Source organism: Nomascus leucogenys, chromosome 10 (assembly GCF_006542625.1).
Source record: "Nomascus leucogenys isolate Asia chromosome 10, Asia_NLE_v1, whole genome shotgun sequence".
NCBI lineage: Eukaryota > Metazoa > Chordata > Mammalia > Primates > Hylobatidae > Nomascus > Nomascus leucogenys.
This window is the reverse complement of record NC_044390.1, coordinates 98,945,734-98,961,852: the sequence shown is the minus strand read 5'-3', so window position 1 is coordinate 98,961,852 and position 16,119 is coordinate 98,945,734. Positions and strand designations below refer to the sequence as shown.

At 54.1% G+C, this 16,119-nt stretch overlaps 1 protein-coding gene across 2 annotated transcripts in view; it reads right to left on the bottom strand.

The window, feature by feature from the left end:
* The window catches only part of ULK1 (unc-51 like autophagy activating kinase 1), a 28,657-nt gene extending 25,093 nt beyond the window's left edge, over window positions 1–3,564 (bottom strand). Inside the window, exons 1-3 of one of the 2 annotated variants that reach the window (XM_030821696.1) lie at window positions 3,074–3,564; window positions 2,509–2,601; window positions 2,384–2,425 (exon numbers count right to left, since the gene is read on the bottom strand). In XM_030821696.1, coding sequence (XP_030677556.1) covers window positions 2,384–2,425; window positions 2,509–2,601; window positions 3,074–3,184 — 246 coding nt within the window. In that variant the 5' untranslated portion in view covers window positions 3,185–3,564. The remainder of the gene's footprint in view (window positions 1–2,383; window positions 2,426–2,508; window positions 2,602–3,073) is intronic. The other variant, XM_030821698.1, reaches the window with a different exon arrangement.
* Between the last annotated feature and the right edge of the window lie 12,555 nt (window positions 3,565–16,119).

Sequence of the window (16,119 nt, the reverse complement as noted above, 5' to 3'; positions counted from 1 at the left end):
CAGGCACCCCATGGCTGAACATCACCACGGCAGACCCAATCAGGCCAGCAGCTAGCACCTCCACGATGGCTCCTCCAACCTGAGACAGCACTCCCTCCTCCCTCACACAGCCCTCACAGCCCGTGCTTTCTGCTTCACAGAGGAAGAAATAGGGCCGCAAACTAAAGAAGCTGTGTGTGCACATGGCAGCCAGGACTGGGCCCCTCATCAGTGTCAGCCTGGCTCTCGACCACTGTGCTTACAGATGGTGACCTCTAATAAAGAGGGGTAAACTTCTCGAGGGTTTTGTTTTGTTGTGTGCTTTTGAGACAGGGTTACACTCTGCTGCCCAGGCTGGAATGCAGTGGCAACATCACGGCTCACTGCAGCCTCAAACTCCTGGGTTTAATCAATCCTCCCACAACCTTCACAGTAGCTGAGACATGCCACTATGCCTGGCTATTTTTTTTTTTTTTTTTTTTTTGAGAGACAGCGAGTCTTGCTATGTTGCCCAGGCTGGTCTGTCTTGGCCTCCCACAGTGCGAGGGTCACAGGTGTGATCCACTGTGCCTGGCCGAGGGGTAAACTTTCCCATATGGATTGAGCCAGCACAGAACCTTCCCCAAGCTCTCCTCTTTTAGAGACAGGGCCTCGCTCAGTCGCCCAGACTGGATGGAGTGCAAACTATACTCCTAAGTGACAAAATTCACGGCGCAGAGAAGTGGGTGTGGTGGGGAAGGACACACATGAACACATCACCTTGTAAGGACGGCTGTCCCCAGGGGCCCGGAAACAACTAAGGCAGGGGCCTGAGAACGGAGGGCAGCGGGACTCCATCGGGGGCAGGACTCTCGCCTCGACCGCACTCCCTCCCGTAATGTTTGAGGATTTTCTTTTATCACCCAAATCGTTCATTACCCATTTTTAAAAGCCAATTATTTTTTCCTGGGTTTGGGTGCCTGCCTCAAACATTGCCTTACCGACACAGGGCAACAATCCCCGCACCTGTGGGGGCGAGGGCAGGCTAAGCTGCAGCTCCAGCAGAGCCCGGTGCCCGGAGACAGGAGCGCCTGCGGCTGGCGGCTCTAAGTGCTTCCTGAGTAGAGAAAGCCGCAGTGTTGCCAACACTGGAGGAAGTGGCAGATGCCCACAACCAGGTGTGACATGTGGCTGACTGGGATGGAGCAGGACCTGGGGATACTGGTCCTGGGTCTGCGGGGGTCGTGTGGACAGTCACAGGGCCTGGCCTGGAGATGCCCAGGACTGGACCTGGGGAGCCCTAGAGGGGAGCAGCAGGCAGCGTAGCCCAGGGTGGAGGGGGAGTCCCTCGGAGTCGCTGCCTGGCCAGGGACAGCTGTCCACTCCTTGCTGGCTCCCAGAGCCATGACGCATGTGCAGGCTATGGTCCAGGCAGGAGGCTTCCAAACATGGGGAGGATGAGGAAAGAGGAGGAAGGGAGGGAGGAAAGCAGGGAGAAAAGGGGTGGGAAGAGGGCGGGAAAAGCAGCGAGAGGGATGGTCCAGCTCCAGGACACAGTGTGCCTGGGTTTCCAGGTACTCGCTGGACCTGGACCCCCCACCCCCTACCTGGCACCTTGTGACAAGCCTCAGTCCCCAAGGCCATAGCAAAGCTCTGACAGGCGGAGGGAGGAGGCCACCAAAACACGGCCTGCCAGCCCTTCCCTCAGCCAGGGGCTGGGCCCTGGGCTCAGTAAACAGGTCGCAGAGCCATTAGTCAGCACTTTGGCGGGGCGGATCTCCCGCCTCAGGTTCCTGGTCCCCAGGACGGCACCCTGGCTCCCACAGCCCCAGCCCTGCCTGCCCTGGGCCCCGGGACACGGAGGCAGCACGAAAGCCAGCTGGTCCCACCGCCTGCTTCCTGGGGCCAGCCGGGCCTGAGGTCATCTCCTTGGCCAGCCAGCGGCAGCCGCCTGTGCCCCGGCCCGGCCGTGACTGCCAGCGAGCAGGAGTCTCCGGCGGCCCCTCCCCCGCCCCGTCTGACGCAGAGCAAGGCCGGCCAATGCCGGCCGCAGGAGCAATGTCAACAAACACACGGCCTGGACAGGTGGGCCAGGCCGGCAGTGCTGCCAGGGCCAGCCGGGGACGCCGGACTCAGGCAGGGCCCCTAGGACTGACGCCCGGCGGGGAGGGGATGCCTGGTCAGGGGAACTCAGCCCTGCCCTGGGGGCGCCCTGCGGCCCAGACACCCCCTCCCCGGTCTCACAGCTTGGGAAGTCACAGCAAGAGCCAGCCCCAGCCCAGGCCTGGACCCAGGGTGGAGTCTCCAGGGGCCCAGTAGACCCCAGCCTGGACAGCCTCAACACCAGTGCTCACCAGGGGATCCAGCACCTGGGGCCACAGTCCCCCAGCCCGGTCCCCAGCAGACAGCAGCCCAGAGGCCTTACCTGGAAGTCGTACAGGGCCACGATGTTTTCATGTTTCAGTTCCTAGGACAGAAACCCAAGTTTCTTATCAGTGTGGGGAGGGGGGCTCGCCCACGCCCACGCCCCCTCCCCCAGCACTAGCTCACCTTCAAGATTTTGATTTCCTTCCCCAGCAGCGTCTGAGACTTGGCGAGGTTTTTCTTGTTAATGCACTTGACGGCGACCTCCAAATCGTGCTTCTGAAAGCCAAACGTGCACCTTCAGGGCCAGGGCTGCCCCTCGCAGGCCTCCCCCAGACCCCAGTCCACACAGGTGGGGCCCTGAGATCATCCCAGTTGGGGATCCCGGGACTGGAAGGCCGAGTGGGGAGCCAGATTGAGGATCGCGCTGGGGGTCCTGGGGTAGGGACCCAGCCTGGAAAGCCGGCTGTGGGACCGGGTGCGGGGTGTCCCGCGGTCAGGGTTTGGACAGGAAAGTCGGGCTGGGGGTCTCGGAGGATCTGGGCTGGAAAGCCCAGCAGAGGATCTCGGGGCGGAAGTCTGAACTGGAAAGTCGGGCTGGGGGTCGCGGGGTGGGGATCGGCCTGGAAAGTCGAGCGGGGCTCTGGGGAGGCGTGGGGGGTCCCGGGACAGGCGGGGAATCTCGGGGCGGGGATGCCGGGGCAGGGGATCCTTGGCGGGGGGGGAATCCCGGGCCGGACGGGGGCCTCACCTCGCGGTGGCGGCCCTTGAAGACCACCGCGAAGGCGCCGTGGCCGATCAGGTCCTTGCGGGAGAACTCGAACTTGCCCACGGTCTCTGTGCCGCCGCGGCCGGGCTCCATGGCGCGGGCGGGCCGGGGGCGCGGGGCGGGGGGTGGCGGGCCGAGGCGCGGGGGACTCAGGCGGAGGCGCGGGCCGGGGCGGGCGGGCCGGGGGCGCGAGGCCGGGGGCGCGGGGCCGGGCAAGGGCGCATCTCCGGGGCCGCGCGCCCCATGGGGCAGGCCGGGGCCGGGTCCCAGCCCCGCGGGCCAGGAGGGGTCCGAGGGTCGCGCTCCCTCCGGTGCCTGTGCCGCGGCACTCTTCCCGGGCTGCTAATCCGAATCCGGATCCGACTCCGACTCCGACTCTGGCTCCAAGTAGGGCCCGGGCTCGGCCCCAACGGAGAAACAAAAGAGCCGCGGCGCCCGGGCCTCAGAGCCTGAGACGCCCGCGCAGCCGCACTGCGCGCCGGGCCGGGGGGCGGGGATGAGGGCGGGGCCTTCGGGACGGAGCGGCAGAGCCGGGCGTGACTAGTTGACGGGGGGCGGGGAATAGGGCGGGGAATTGGGCGGGGCCTGTCTGGCGGGTGGGCGACTGGGCCAGGCCATTGCGGGGCCGGGTGGGATGGGAGTGGGTGGGGCCAACAGCGGACCCGCCCCGGTGAGAGCAGAGAGGCGCGCTGACCCGGGAGCGGGCCACCGGGCTCAGTGTTGATTCCTTGCCCCACTCCCTGCCACGCCCCTTCCCCGCCCCGCTTCTTCTCTGCTCCCCTCCCTCCTTTCCCCTCTCTCCGTCCTCCTCCCTCCTTTTCCCCCTCCCATCACCTCTCTCCCTCCCTGCCCCCTCCCTTCCGCCCCCTCCCATGCCTTACCCCCCCCGCTCCCCTCCCGCCCCCACTGCCTGTTCTCCTCCCTCCTGTCCCCCCTCCCTGTTCCCCTCCCTCCCCTTCCCTGTTCCCCTCCTTCCCGCTCCCTGCTCCCGTTCTACAGGAGAATGGAGACCAGGCATGGGAAATGTTCCCAAAACGGGGGACTGCGTAGAATTAATTCTTAGAAATAGAATGGCTGAGTTAGAGGTTACGCATTTAACGTTGCGTTCCATAATGCCAAATTGCAAAACAAACAAAAAAAAACTTGTAGACCAAAAAGTTGTCACCCAAACCAACGACATAGCCCATAACTCGTCTGGGGAGGAAAGGTTAGCTAGATGGGCTGTGCATCGGTCCTGTGGAACAGTGCACAGAGGTAAATATACCTGTGCTCAAGGGTGAGTTCTCCAAAGATTATAGTTAAGTAAAAGCAAAATATGGAACAGGGCACTGTACTGTCTGTCGTTTTAAGAAAGCGGTAGGATTGGGATGTGTGTGTGTGTGTGAAACGCCTGTAATGTGTACATGGTCATTCCTAACTATAATGACAGCTAACTCATCACTTAGGCCAAGCAGTGCACTTTCCAGCTATTAGTGCATCCATTCAATGATTCCACGAGGCACTTGCTGTTATATCCCTATTTTACAGATGAGGAAATCAAGGCCGAGAAAAGGTGGAGAATGTGTCCAAAGTCACACCACCGGCAGCCAAAAGAACCTGGGGGCTCACTCACAGAAGACACAGCCAACAGCGATTGCTCTGGGAAGAGTCAGTGCTGTTCAGCATACACGTTGTGCGCTAGTTGGAATGGCTTTCACCACGTGCAAGCGCTGCTTTTGCAAATGCATGATTCTAAACAATGCTCACCACCCCAGCCTTCAGTACAGTCCTAAAGTAACAGCCCAGAAACACACACTTCAGCCAGGATCCTCCATGCTGCCTCCCAGAGCAGCCCAGCAGCTGGACAGCCTGATGCCCTGGGCTGGATCAGCAAGTCCTGGATGCCTTTTACCTGCACCCAGCTCATTCTCCAGGCCGCAGGACACACAGACTCCCGACCCTGGACTGGGGGCCAGAAGCCACCGAGCTGGAAGGGACAAGAGGATTCCTGGCCCACCACGTTTGTTTTCCCAATAAAGAGGTTCCCCAGTGCCCCGTGGTCAACCATACCATTCACTCACGTCCTGGAGTGCCTGCTGCACACCAGCCTGCCCGGAGAGCAGCACATGCTGCGAGGTAAGTGCTGCAGCTGACACAGTGAGAACAAGACCCGCCTGCAGGAGCTTCCAGCGCTTAGGGGTGGGGGACAAGAAAAGCAAAGATTGCACCACCCGTAGCAAAATTGCAACAGAAAAATGAGTGAACAGGTGGCTACGTGCTGAGGTGATCAGGGCGGACCGTGAGGGCCGAGATTGCTAGAGATGGCAAAGCCTGTGCTCCTGGAAAGACTCAGGAAACCCCAGCCCAGCCCACTCTGGCCCAGAAAGCCAAGCTAAGGGGGTCTTCACCCCAAACCCAAAGAAATACCCAGGAAGAGTTTAGGAGAGGGTGGGATGGCAAGATGGGATTTGCATTTGGAAACTGTTACTAGGCCCACCGATGGAGGACGTGTTTCTTTTTTGTTTTGTGCGGTCTTATTAAATTTTTTATTCTTTTTATAACTTTTAGGTTCAGTGGTGGGTGGGCGGGTTTGTTATACAGGTAAATTATGTTTCACAGGGGTTTGGCGGGGCGCAGTGGCTCACGCCTGTAATCCCAGCACTTCGGGAGGCTGAGGCGGGCGGATCATGACGTCAGGAGATCGAGACCATCCTGGCTAACACGGTGAAACCCCGTCTCTACTAAAAATACAAAAAAATTAGCCGGGTATGGTGGTGGGCGCCTGTAGTCCCAGCTACTAGGGAGGCTGAGGCAGGAGAATGGCATGAACCCGGGAGGCGGAGCTTGCAGTGAGCCGAGATCGCGCCACTGCACTCCAGCCTGGGCGACAGAGCAAGACTCCATCTCAAAAAAAAAAAACAAAAAAACACAGGGGTTTGATGAACAGATTATTTCATCACCCAGGTAATAAGCAGAATACCCAATAAGTAGTTTTTCGATCCTCTCTCCCTCCTCCCACCCTCCCACCCTCCCACCCTCAAGTGGGACCTGATGTCTCTTGTTCCCTTCTTTGTCCGTACATTTTCTTTTCTTTTCTTTTTTTTTTTTTTTTGAGACGGAGTCTCGCTCTGTCGCCCAGGCTGGAGTGCAGTGGCGCAATCTCGGCTCACTGCAAGCTCCGCCTCCCGGGTTCACGCCATTCTCCTGCCTCAGCCTCCCGAGTAGCTGGGACTACAGGCGCCCGCCACCACGCCCGGCTAATTTTTTTTTTTTGTATTTTTAGTAGAGAAGGGATTTCACGGTGGTCTCGATCTCCTGACCTCGTGATCCGCCCGCCTCGGCGTCTCAAAGTGCTGGGATTACAGGCGTGAGCCACCGTGCCTGGCCCGTATATTTTCAGTGTTTACCTCCCACTTACAAGTGAGAACATGTAGTATTTGGTTTTCTGTTCCTGTGTTGGTTCGCTTAGGATGATGGCCTCCAACTCCATCCATGTTGCTGCAGAGGACACGATCTCACTCTTTTTTATGGCTGTATAGTATTTCATGGTGTGTATGTACCACAATTTCTTTTTTTTGAGACAGGGTCTCACTGTGCAGTGGCTCAATCTCTGCTCACTGCAGCCTTGACTGCCTGGGCTTAGGTGATCCTCCTGCCTCAGCCTCCCAAGCAGCTGGGATTACAGGGGCATGCCACCACACCCCACTAATTTTTGTATTTTTTGTAGAGATGAGATCTCACTATGTTGCCCAGGCTAGTCTCAAACTCCTGGGACCAAGTGATCCTCCCACCTTGGCCTCCCAAAGTGTTGGGATTACAGACGTAAGCCATCAGCCAGGCTCGGTGGCTCACGCTTGTAATCCCAACACTTTGGGAGGCCGAGGCGGGCTGATCACCTGAGGTCAGGAGTTCGAGACCAGCCTGGCCAACATGGAGAAACCTCGTCTCTACTAAAAATACAAAATTAGCCAGGTGTGTTGGTGCATGCCTGTAATCCCAGCTACTCGGGAGGCTGAGGCAGGAGAATCGCTTGAACCTGGGAGGCATAGGTTGTGGTGAGCCGAGATCACGCCATTGCACTCCAGCCTGAGAGACAAGAGTGAAACTCCATCTCAAAATAAATAAATAAATAAATAAATAAATAAAATTAAACAGGCATAAGCCACCACACCCAGCCTCAGAATGTGTTTTGTTGTTGTTGTTGTTGTTGCTGTTTTTTGAGGCAGAGTTTCGCTCTTTTCACCCAGGCTGGAGTGCCATGACGCAATCTTAGCTCACCGCAACCTCCACCTCCCTGGTTCAAGTGATTCTCCTGCCTCATCATCCCAAGTAGCTGGGACTACAGGCACGCGCCACTACACCTGGCTAATTTTTGTATTTTTAGTAGAGATGGGGTTTCACCATGTTGGTCAGGCTGGTCTTGAACTCCTGATCTCATGATCCACTCGTCTCAGCCTCCCAAAGTGCAGGGACTGCAGGCAAGAGCCACCATGCCGGGCCCATCTTAACCATTTTTAAGTGCACAGTTCAGTGACGTTAAGTACAATCACATTGTTGTGGGCCGGCCGTCATGGCTCACGCCCGTAATCCCAGCACTTTGGGACGCCGAGGCAGGAGAATTGCTTGAGCCCAGGAGTTGGAGACCAGCCTGGGCAACATGGTGAAACCCTGTCTCTATAAAAACATTGTTGAGGCCGGGCGCGGTGGCTCACACCTGTAATCCCAACACTTTGGGAGGCCGAGACGGGCAGATCACGAGGTCAGGAGATGGAGACCACCCTGACTAACACAGTGAAACCCCGTCTCTACTAAAAATACAAAAAATTAGCCGGGCGAGGTGGGGGGTGCCTGTAGTCCCAGCTACTCGGGAGGCTGAGGCAAGAGAATGGCATGAACCCGGGAGGCAGAGCTTGCAGTGAGCTGAGATCGCGCCACTGCACTCCAGCCTGGGCGACAGAGCGAGACTCCGTCTCAAAAAAAAAAAAAAAAAAAAAAAAAAAAAAAAAAATTGTTGAATAACCGTCATCACACCCAGCTCCAGAACTCGTTCAGCTTCCAAAACTGAAACTCTGTCCCCGTTAAAGACTCATTCCTCATTCCCCTCCTTCAGCCCCTGGCACCCACTCTGCTACTTTCTTTTTTGTTTGCTTTTTGAGACAGAGTCTTGCTCTGTCACCCAGGCTGGAGTTCAGTAGCATGATCTCAGCTCACTGCAACCTCCGCCTCCCGGATTCAGGCAATTCTCCTGCCTCAGCCTCCCGAGTAGCTGGGATTACGGGTGTGTGCCATCGCGCCCGGCTAATTTTTGTATTTTTAGTAGAGATGGGGTTTCGCTGTGTTGGCCAGGCTGGTCTCAAACTCCTGAGCTCAGGTGATCCGCCCGCCTCGGCCTCCCAAAGTGCTGGGATTATAGGCGTGAGCCATGGAGGCGGGCCCTCCCTTCTACTTTTGTCTCTGTGAGTTTGACTCCTCTAGAAACCTCATATAAGTAGAATCTTATAGTATTTGCACTTTTGTGACTGCATCTTTCACTGAGTATGATGTTCTCCAGGTTCATCTATGTTGTAATGTTGGGGCTCAGCAATCGATACCCCAAAATAGGGCACCTTGACATGCTGAACTGAAGAAAAAACACTCAAGGTCTCTCCAGCCTCCCCCCACTTCTCCCAAAGTCAGAGCTTCTTTATCTACCTAAGATCCAGACCCGCCAAGGAGAACAATTATTTATTCCTTCCCCTCCCTGGAAGAGCAAGAATGTGGCCACACCTGAACAGACCCTTTCCCATCACAGAACCACCTACCAGTTAACCCTTTCCCTTCAGAGAGAACCATCTAGGAGTTACTCTCTCTTCCCAGACACATTCATTCTCCCGGTGTATCCCCTCAACAGAGCTGCCCTTCTCCCCGCCTCCCATAACCTGCTTTGCTTCTGACCTCCCTGAGGGTGTGGGCAGTCGCCCTGTGATTCTCCCTGGATGCACATGTTCCATAAACATGCATGCTCCTTCTCACCTGCTTTTTGCGAGTTTATTTTTCCACAGATCTTCCAGGGCTGAGCTGTGGCCCTTACGGTCCTGTGTGTCAGAACGTCCTTCCTTTTCAAGGCTAGATGATACACATTGTATGGACAGACCACATTCTCTTTCTCCTCTTTCTTTCCTTTTTTTTTTGAGACAGGATGTCACTCTGTAGCCCAGGCTGGAGTGCAGTGGCAGGAGCACAGCTCACTGCAACCTCCGCCTCCCAGGCTCAGGTGAACCTCCCACCTCAGCCTCCCAAGTACCTGGGACGAGAGGCACGCGCCTCCACACCCAGCTAATTTTTTCATGTTTTGTAGAAACAAGGTCTCACTGTATTGCCCAGGCTGGTCTCCAACTCCTGGGTTCAAGCAATCCACCTGCCTCAGCCTTCCAAAGTGCTAGGATTCCAGGCGTGAGGCTCCTTGAGCTGGACATTTTCTTTGTCCATTTACCCATAGATGGACGCATGGTTATTTCCACCTTTGACTACCGCAATTCATGCTGCTGTGAATGTGGGTACACAGATAACTGTTTGGGTCCCTCCCTTCACTTCTTTGGAATATATACCCAGGAGTGGAATTGTTGGATTGTAGGGAATGTTGTTTAATTTCTTCAGAAACCTCCACACCATTTTCCACAACATCCACACCACGTTACCTTCCCAACAGCAGCAGCCACGCGTTCCCTTTCTCCACAGCCAACACTTGTTCTTTCCCGTTAGTTGCTTTCAATAGTACCCATGGGTGTGAACTGATATCTCATTGTGTGTGATTTTTTTTTTTTTTTTTTGAGACAGAGTTGTGGTCTTGTCGCCCAGGCTGGAGTGCAGTGGCACGATCTCGGCTCACTGCAACCTCTGCCTCCCAGGTTCAAGTGATTCTCCTGCCTCAGCCTTCTGAGTAGCTGAGATTACAGGTGCATGCCATGCCTGGCTAAAATTTTTTTTTTTTTTTTTTTGAGACAGAGCTTTGCTCTTCTTGCCCAGGCTGGAGTGCAATGAAGTGATCTCAGCTCACTGCAATCTCTGCCTTTCTGGTTCAAGCAATTCTCCTGCCTCAGCTTCCCGAGTAGCTGGTACTATAGGTATGCACCACCACGGCCAGCTAATTTTTGTATTTTTAGTAGAGACGGGGTTTCACCGTGTTGGCCACGATGGTCTCGATCTCTTGATCTTGTAATCTGCCCGCCTCGGCCTCCCAAAGTGCTGGGATTACAGGCATGAGCCACCATGCCTGGAGCTAATTTTTGTTTTGTTTTGGCTTTTTTTTAGAGACTGAGTCTCGCTCTGTCACCCAGGCTGGAGTGCAGTGGCACAATCTCAGCTCACTGCAACCACTGCCTCCTGGGTTCAAGCAATTCAACTGCCTCAGCCTCCTGAGTACCTGGGATTACAGGCACAGGCCGCCATGCCCAGCTAATTTTTTTTGTATTTTAGTAGAGACGGGGTTTCACTGTGTTCCCTAGGCTGGTGTTGAACTCCTGAGCTCAGGCAATCTGCCTACCTTGGCCTCCCAAAGTGCTGGGATTACAGGCGTGAGCCACCGTGCCCGGCCTACATTTTTTACTTTTAGTAGAGACGTGGTTTCACAATGTTGGCCAGGCTGATCTCAGTGATCCTCCTGACCTCAAGTGATCCGTCCACCTCAGCCTCCCAAAGTGCTGGGATTACAGGCGTGAGCCACTGAACCCGGCCTGACTGTGGTTTTGATTTCCATTTCTCTAACCAGCAGTGATGTTAAGCATCTTTGTGAGACTAAACTCTGATATTTTTTATCTTGCCCAAATTCTTATCTAAGGGGTCTAGAGGGTCATGCCCTACAAACCATAAATTCTCATCAGATGAGTTTTATTTAATCCTATATGTTGTGACTTAATTATTTTTTTTTTTTTTTTTTTAGACAGACTCTCTGTCACCCAGGCTGGAGTGAAGTAGCACAATCTCGGCTCACTGCAACCTCTGCCTCCCTGGTTCAAGTGATTCTCCTGCCTTAGCCTCCCAAGTAGCTGGGATTACAGGCGCCTGCCACCATGCCCAGCAAATTTTTGTATTGTTAGTAGAGACAGATTTTCTCCATGTTGGTCAGGCTGGTCTCGAACTCCCAACCTCCGGTGAGCCACCTGCCTCGGCCTCCCAAAGGGCTGGGATTACAGGCATAAGCCACCACGCCCCACCCAATTTTTGTATTTTTAGTAGAGAGGGGGTTTCTCCATGTTGGCCAGGCTGGTCTCAAACTCCTGACCTCAGGTGATCTGCCGCCTTGGCCTCCCAAAGTGCTGGGATTACAGGTGTGAGCCACCGTGCTGGTTAGCCACTTTTTTTTTTTTTTTTTGAGACTGAGTCTCACTCTGTCACCCAGGCTAGAGTGCAGTGGCGGGATCTTGGGATCTTGGCTCACTTCAAGCTCCGCCTCCCAGGTTCACGCCATTCTCCTGCTTCAGCCTCCCGAGTAGCTGGGACTACAGGTGCCTGCCACCATGCCCGGCTAATTTTTTTGTATTTTTAGTAGAGACGGGGTTTCATTGTGTTAGCCAGGATGGTCTCGATCTCCTGACCTCGTGATCCACCTGCCTCAGCCTCCCAAAGTGCTGGGATTACAGGCTTGAGCCACCGCGCCCGGCCTGGTTAGCCATATTTTGAAGGCTCTCCAAAGCCCTCCTTTGTGGGGGAAAATTTGCATCTGTAAAGAATATTAACATAGCTAGATCTTTTTCTTTCAGGCTCTCCCAATCCTAAAGAGGTTAATTTAAAGTCTAGCATAGGAATGATTTGTCACTTATTGTCTCTAAGGGCAGCCACTGTAAGACCTCAAAGGAACTTTGGCCTCCACAATCTTTTCTCTTAACCTAAACATTTCCTTTCTATGGATCCCGGGTTTTTAGACAAACTCAACCAATTGTCAACCAGAAAATGTTTAAATTTACCTATAGCCTGGAGGCCTGCCCACCACCCCTTTGAGCTGTCCCGCGCTTCTGGACCAAACCAATGTCTTTCTTTAATGTATTTGATTGATGTCTCCTGCCTCCCTAAAATGTATAAAACCAAGCTGCACCCCGACCACCTTGGGCACGTGTTCCTGGGACCTCCTGAGGCTGTGTCACAGGCCAGGGTCACTCATGTTTGGCTCACAATAAATCTCCTCAAATATTTTACAGATTTTGACTCTTTTTGTCGACATTTGCAGGTGCTTACTGGCCATTTGTGTATCTCCTTTGGAGAAATGCTTATTCAAGTGCTTTGCCCATTTTGTAATCTGGTGGCTTGATTTTTTGCTGTTGAGTTGTGGGAGTTGGTTATGTATTCTGGAAGTTAACTGCCTGCTTTTGTAAATAAAGTTTTCTTGAAGCCGCGACCTGCATTTATTGGTTGTCCTTGCCTTCGTTAGTGCTACCGACATCACCTTTGTAAAATTACGACTGAGACAGTGAAAGATCTAACTTAACCGACTCCATCTTCCTTCCAACCTCCAAGCTGTCTTTGTTCATTCCTGGGCGTAGGCTGAACTCACTTTGGGAGAAACTTGGCTTGTAGTTTATAGTTTAAACAAAGAAGGTAACAGCCCTTTCCCAAAGCAAACCTCCTTCTTGCCTAACATTAGCCACAGGATTAGAAATTATGGTTTAGGAGCCATGCAGCTGGAGGCTATAAGATTCTGACCCTCCCTAAACTGCTCCTAAGATCAGTGCTTGAGATATTTTGCAGAACCTGCACTTGATGGATCAGCTGGTACCACCCAGATGGATAAACTGGCTGGTCAGATCTTGTGGCCCCCACCCAGGAACTGACTCAGTGCAAGAAGAAAGACAGCTTTGACTTGCTATGATTTCATCTCTGACCAATCAGCATCCTGGCTCACTGGCATCCCCCCACTGACCGAGTTATCCTTAAAAACTCTACTCCCTGGCAGGGCGCGGTGGCTCACACCTGTAATCCCAGCACTTCGGGAGGCCGAGGCAGGTGGATCATGAGGTCAGGAGATCGAGACCATCCTGACTAACACGGTGAAACCCCCTCTCTACTAAAAATACAAAAAATTAGCCAGGCATGGTGACACATGCCTGTAATCCCAGCTACTAGGGAGGCTGAGGCAGGAGAATCGCTTGAACCTGGGAGGTGGCGGTTGCAGTGATCTGAGATTGTGCCACTGAACTCCAGCCTGGGAGACAGAGCTAGACTTTGTCTCCAAAAAAAAAAAAAAATCAACTTTATCGGGGGGTATAATCCACATACAATTAAAGGTTCACATTCTAAGAGTCCAGTTCAGTGAGTTTTGACAAATGTACAAACCCGTTTATCCACTCCCAATCAACACAGAGCATTTCTAATGCCCAAAAGTTATCTCCTGCTCTTTCCCATTCAAACCCCACCCCAGGCCAACAGTGATCTGATTTCAACGCTATCAATGAGTTTGCATTTTCTAGAATCCCACAGAAGTGGACTCTGCAGCCTGCTCTTCCTTTGCATCTTGGTTTGGGCCCATGTGCGCTCATCCCTCTGGCTATTTCCCGTGGCTGAGCAGGGTCCATCCTCTCCCGTGGCTGAGTGGGGGGGTCATCCTCTCCCGTGGCTGAGTGGGGGGTCATCCTCTCCCGTGGCTGAGTGGGGGTCATCCTCTCCCGTGGCTGAGTGGGGGGACATCCTCTCCCGTGGCTGAGTGGGGGGACATCCTTTCTGTGGCTGAATGGAGGGCCATCCTTTCCCGTGGCTAAGCGGGATCCATACTTTCCTGTGGCTGAGTGGAGGCCCATCCTTAGGTACCTCCAGTGAGCAGCCTACATCCTTGGAGGATGGAAAATGGATTTGCCTCTTCACAGAATTCTCTGGTTCTAGCTTTGGGCTATTTATGCGTGAAGCTGCTAAGAATATTTCCCAAATGCGATTTGTATAAATACCTAGGAGTAGGATTCCTGGTGTGAGGTCAGCGTCTGTCTAGTAGCATAAAAACAACCAAAAGGTTTTCTGAGCCTCAGGACACACAGGTGGGGCCCAGCAAGTGGGGGCCCAGAGAACACCCAGGACTGAAGCTGCCCAGAACCTCCCTCGAGCGCCCCAGGCTGTCTGTCCCCACTCCCACTGCTAGGAGCCTGCTCCAGGGCCAAGGGCAAAGCCCACCCTGCCTGGTGGCTCCCTCGTGCCCCTCCAGCACCCCCAGGAGTGAGGGTGGGCTGCCAAGCTTCCCTTCCTCCACTTCCTTCTCCAACATGCCCACCCCTCCTTTTTTTTTTAAACAAAGAGGCTGAAGGCCCTAGGATCCAGCCTGGCGACTCCGAGATCTACCTAAAGCGCCCTAGTGGAGGACAAAGATTTTTTCAGAAAGAGATCAGAACTCTGGCTTCTGCAGCTCTCTGGGGCTGGGCTGGGGAATGGAAGCAGCTTGGGACAGGAAGGGGGTGTGGCTCCTCCTAAAGGAGCTGCACGTTGTTTTGTTTTATTTTTGACAGAATCTCCCTGTGTCACCAGGCCGGAGTGAGTTACATGATCTCAGCTCACTGCAGCCTTGACCTCCCAGACTCCAGCGATCCTCCCACCTCAGCCTCCTGAGCAGCTGGGACTACAGGCGCACGCCACTCCAGCTATTTTTTAAATTTTTTTGTGGAGATGGGGGTCTCACTATGTTGCCCAGGCTAGTCTGGAACTCCCAAACTCAATGAATCCTCCCGCCTTGGCCTCTTGAAGTGCTGGGACTACAGGCATGAGCCACCAGGCACAACTAACTTAATCCTCTGAGAGGTCTTTTTTTTTTCTGAGACGGAATCTCGCTCTTTCGCCCAGGTTGGAGTGTAGTGATGCGATCTCGGCTCACTGCAAGCCCCGCCTTCAGGGTTCCCGCCATTCTCCTGCTTCAGCCTCCCGAGTAGCTGGGACTAAGGCGCCGACCACCATGCTTGGCTAATTTTTTGTATTTTTAGTAGAGACAGCGTTTCACCGTGTTAGCCAGGATGGTCTCGATCTCCTGACTTCATGGTCCATCTGCCTCAGCCTCCCAAAGTGCTGGGATTATAGACGTGAGCCACCGTGCCCGGCCGATCCTCTGAGAAGTCTTCTTGTCGTCCCTCCCATTTTCCTGATGGGATAACAGAGGCACAGAGGATCTAGCCGAGGCTCCCTGTGGCACCTGGAGGGGACTCGGGCAAGTTCAAGCTCTCAGCTCTCTGACCTGCCTCAGGATTCAACCCACCCAGGTAGGGGAGAATCCGGGTGGCATCTCCAGGCTTTTGGCTCCTATCTGTGACCACTGTTTGGGAAAATGATCTGGAACATGTGAACAATGACGCTGCTCACACTTGGCTGTTACGTGGGAGCCTCATTTACCAGGTCCACCCCCGGATTGCTTAATTATATAGGACAGGCTGGCATGGTGGTTTACCCGTGTAATCCCAGCATGCTGGGAGGCTGAGGTGGGCAGATTGCTTGAGCCCAGGAATTTGAGACCAGCCTGGGCAACTTAGCAAGACCCCATCTCTACTAAAAATTAAAAATTAGCCAGGCATGATGGTGCACACCTGTAGTCCCAACTACTCAGGAGGCTGAGTGGATCACTTGAGTGTGGGAGGTCAAGGCTGCAGAGAGCTGTGACTGTGGCATTGCACTCCAGCTTTCATGACAAAGTGAGACCCTGTCTCACTCTGAAAAAAAAAAGTCTAGGACAAGAGTCAGCAAACAACCAGGCTCAATGGCTCATGCCCGTAATCCCAGCAATTTGAGAGGCTGAGGAGGGCAGATCATCTGAGGTCAGGAGTTCAAGACCAGCCTGGCCAACATGGTGTAACCCTGCCTCTACTAAAAATACAAAAATTAGCCGGGCGTGGTGGTGGGTGCCTGTAATCCCAGCTGCTCGGGAGGCCGAGGCAGGAGAATCTTTTGAACCTGACAGGCGGAGGTTGCAGTGAGCACAGATTGCAGTATTGCATTCCAGCCTGGGCGACAGAGCCAAAAAAAAAAAAAAAAAAAAGAGTCAGTAAACATTTTCAGTAAATGTTTCCTGCAAAGGTCCAGGTAGTATACATCTTCAGCTTTGCAGCCACACAGGT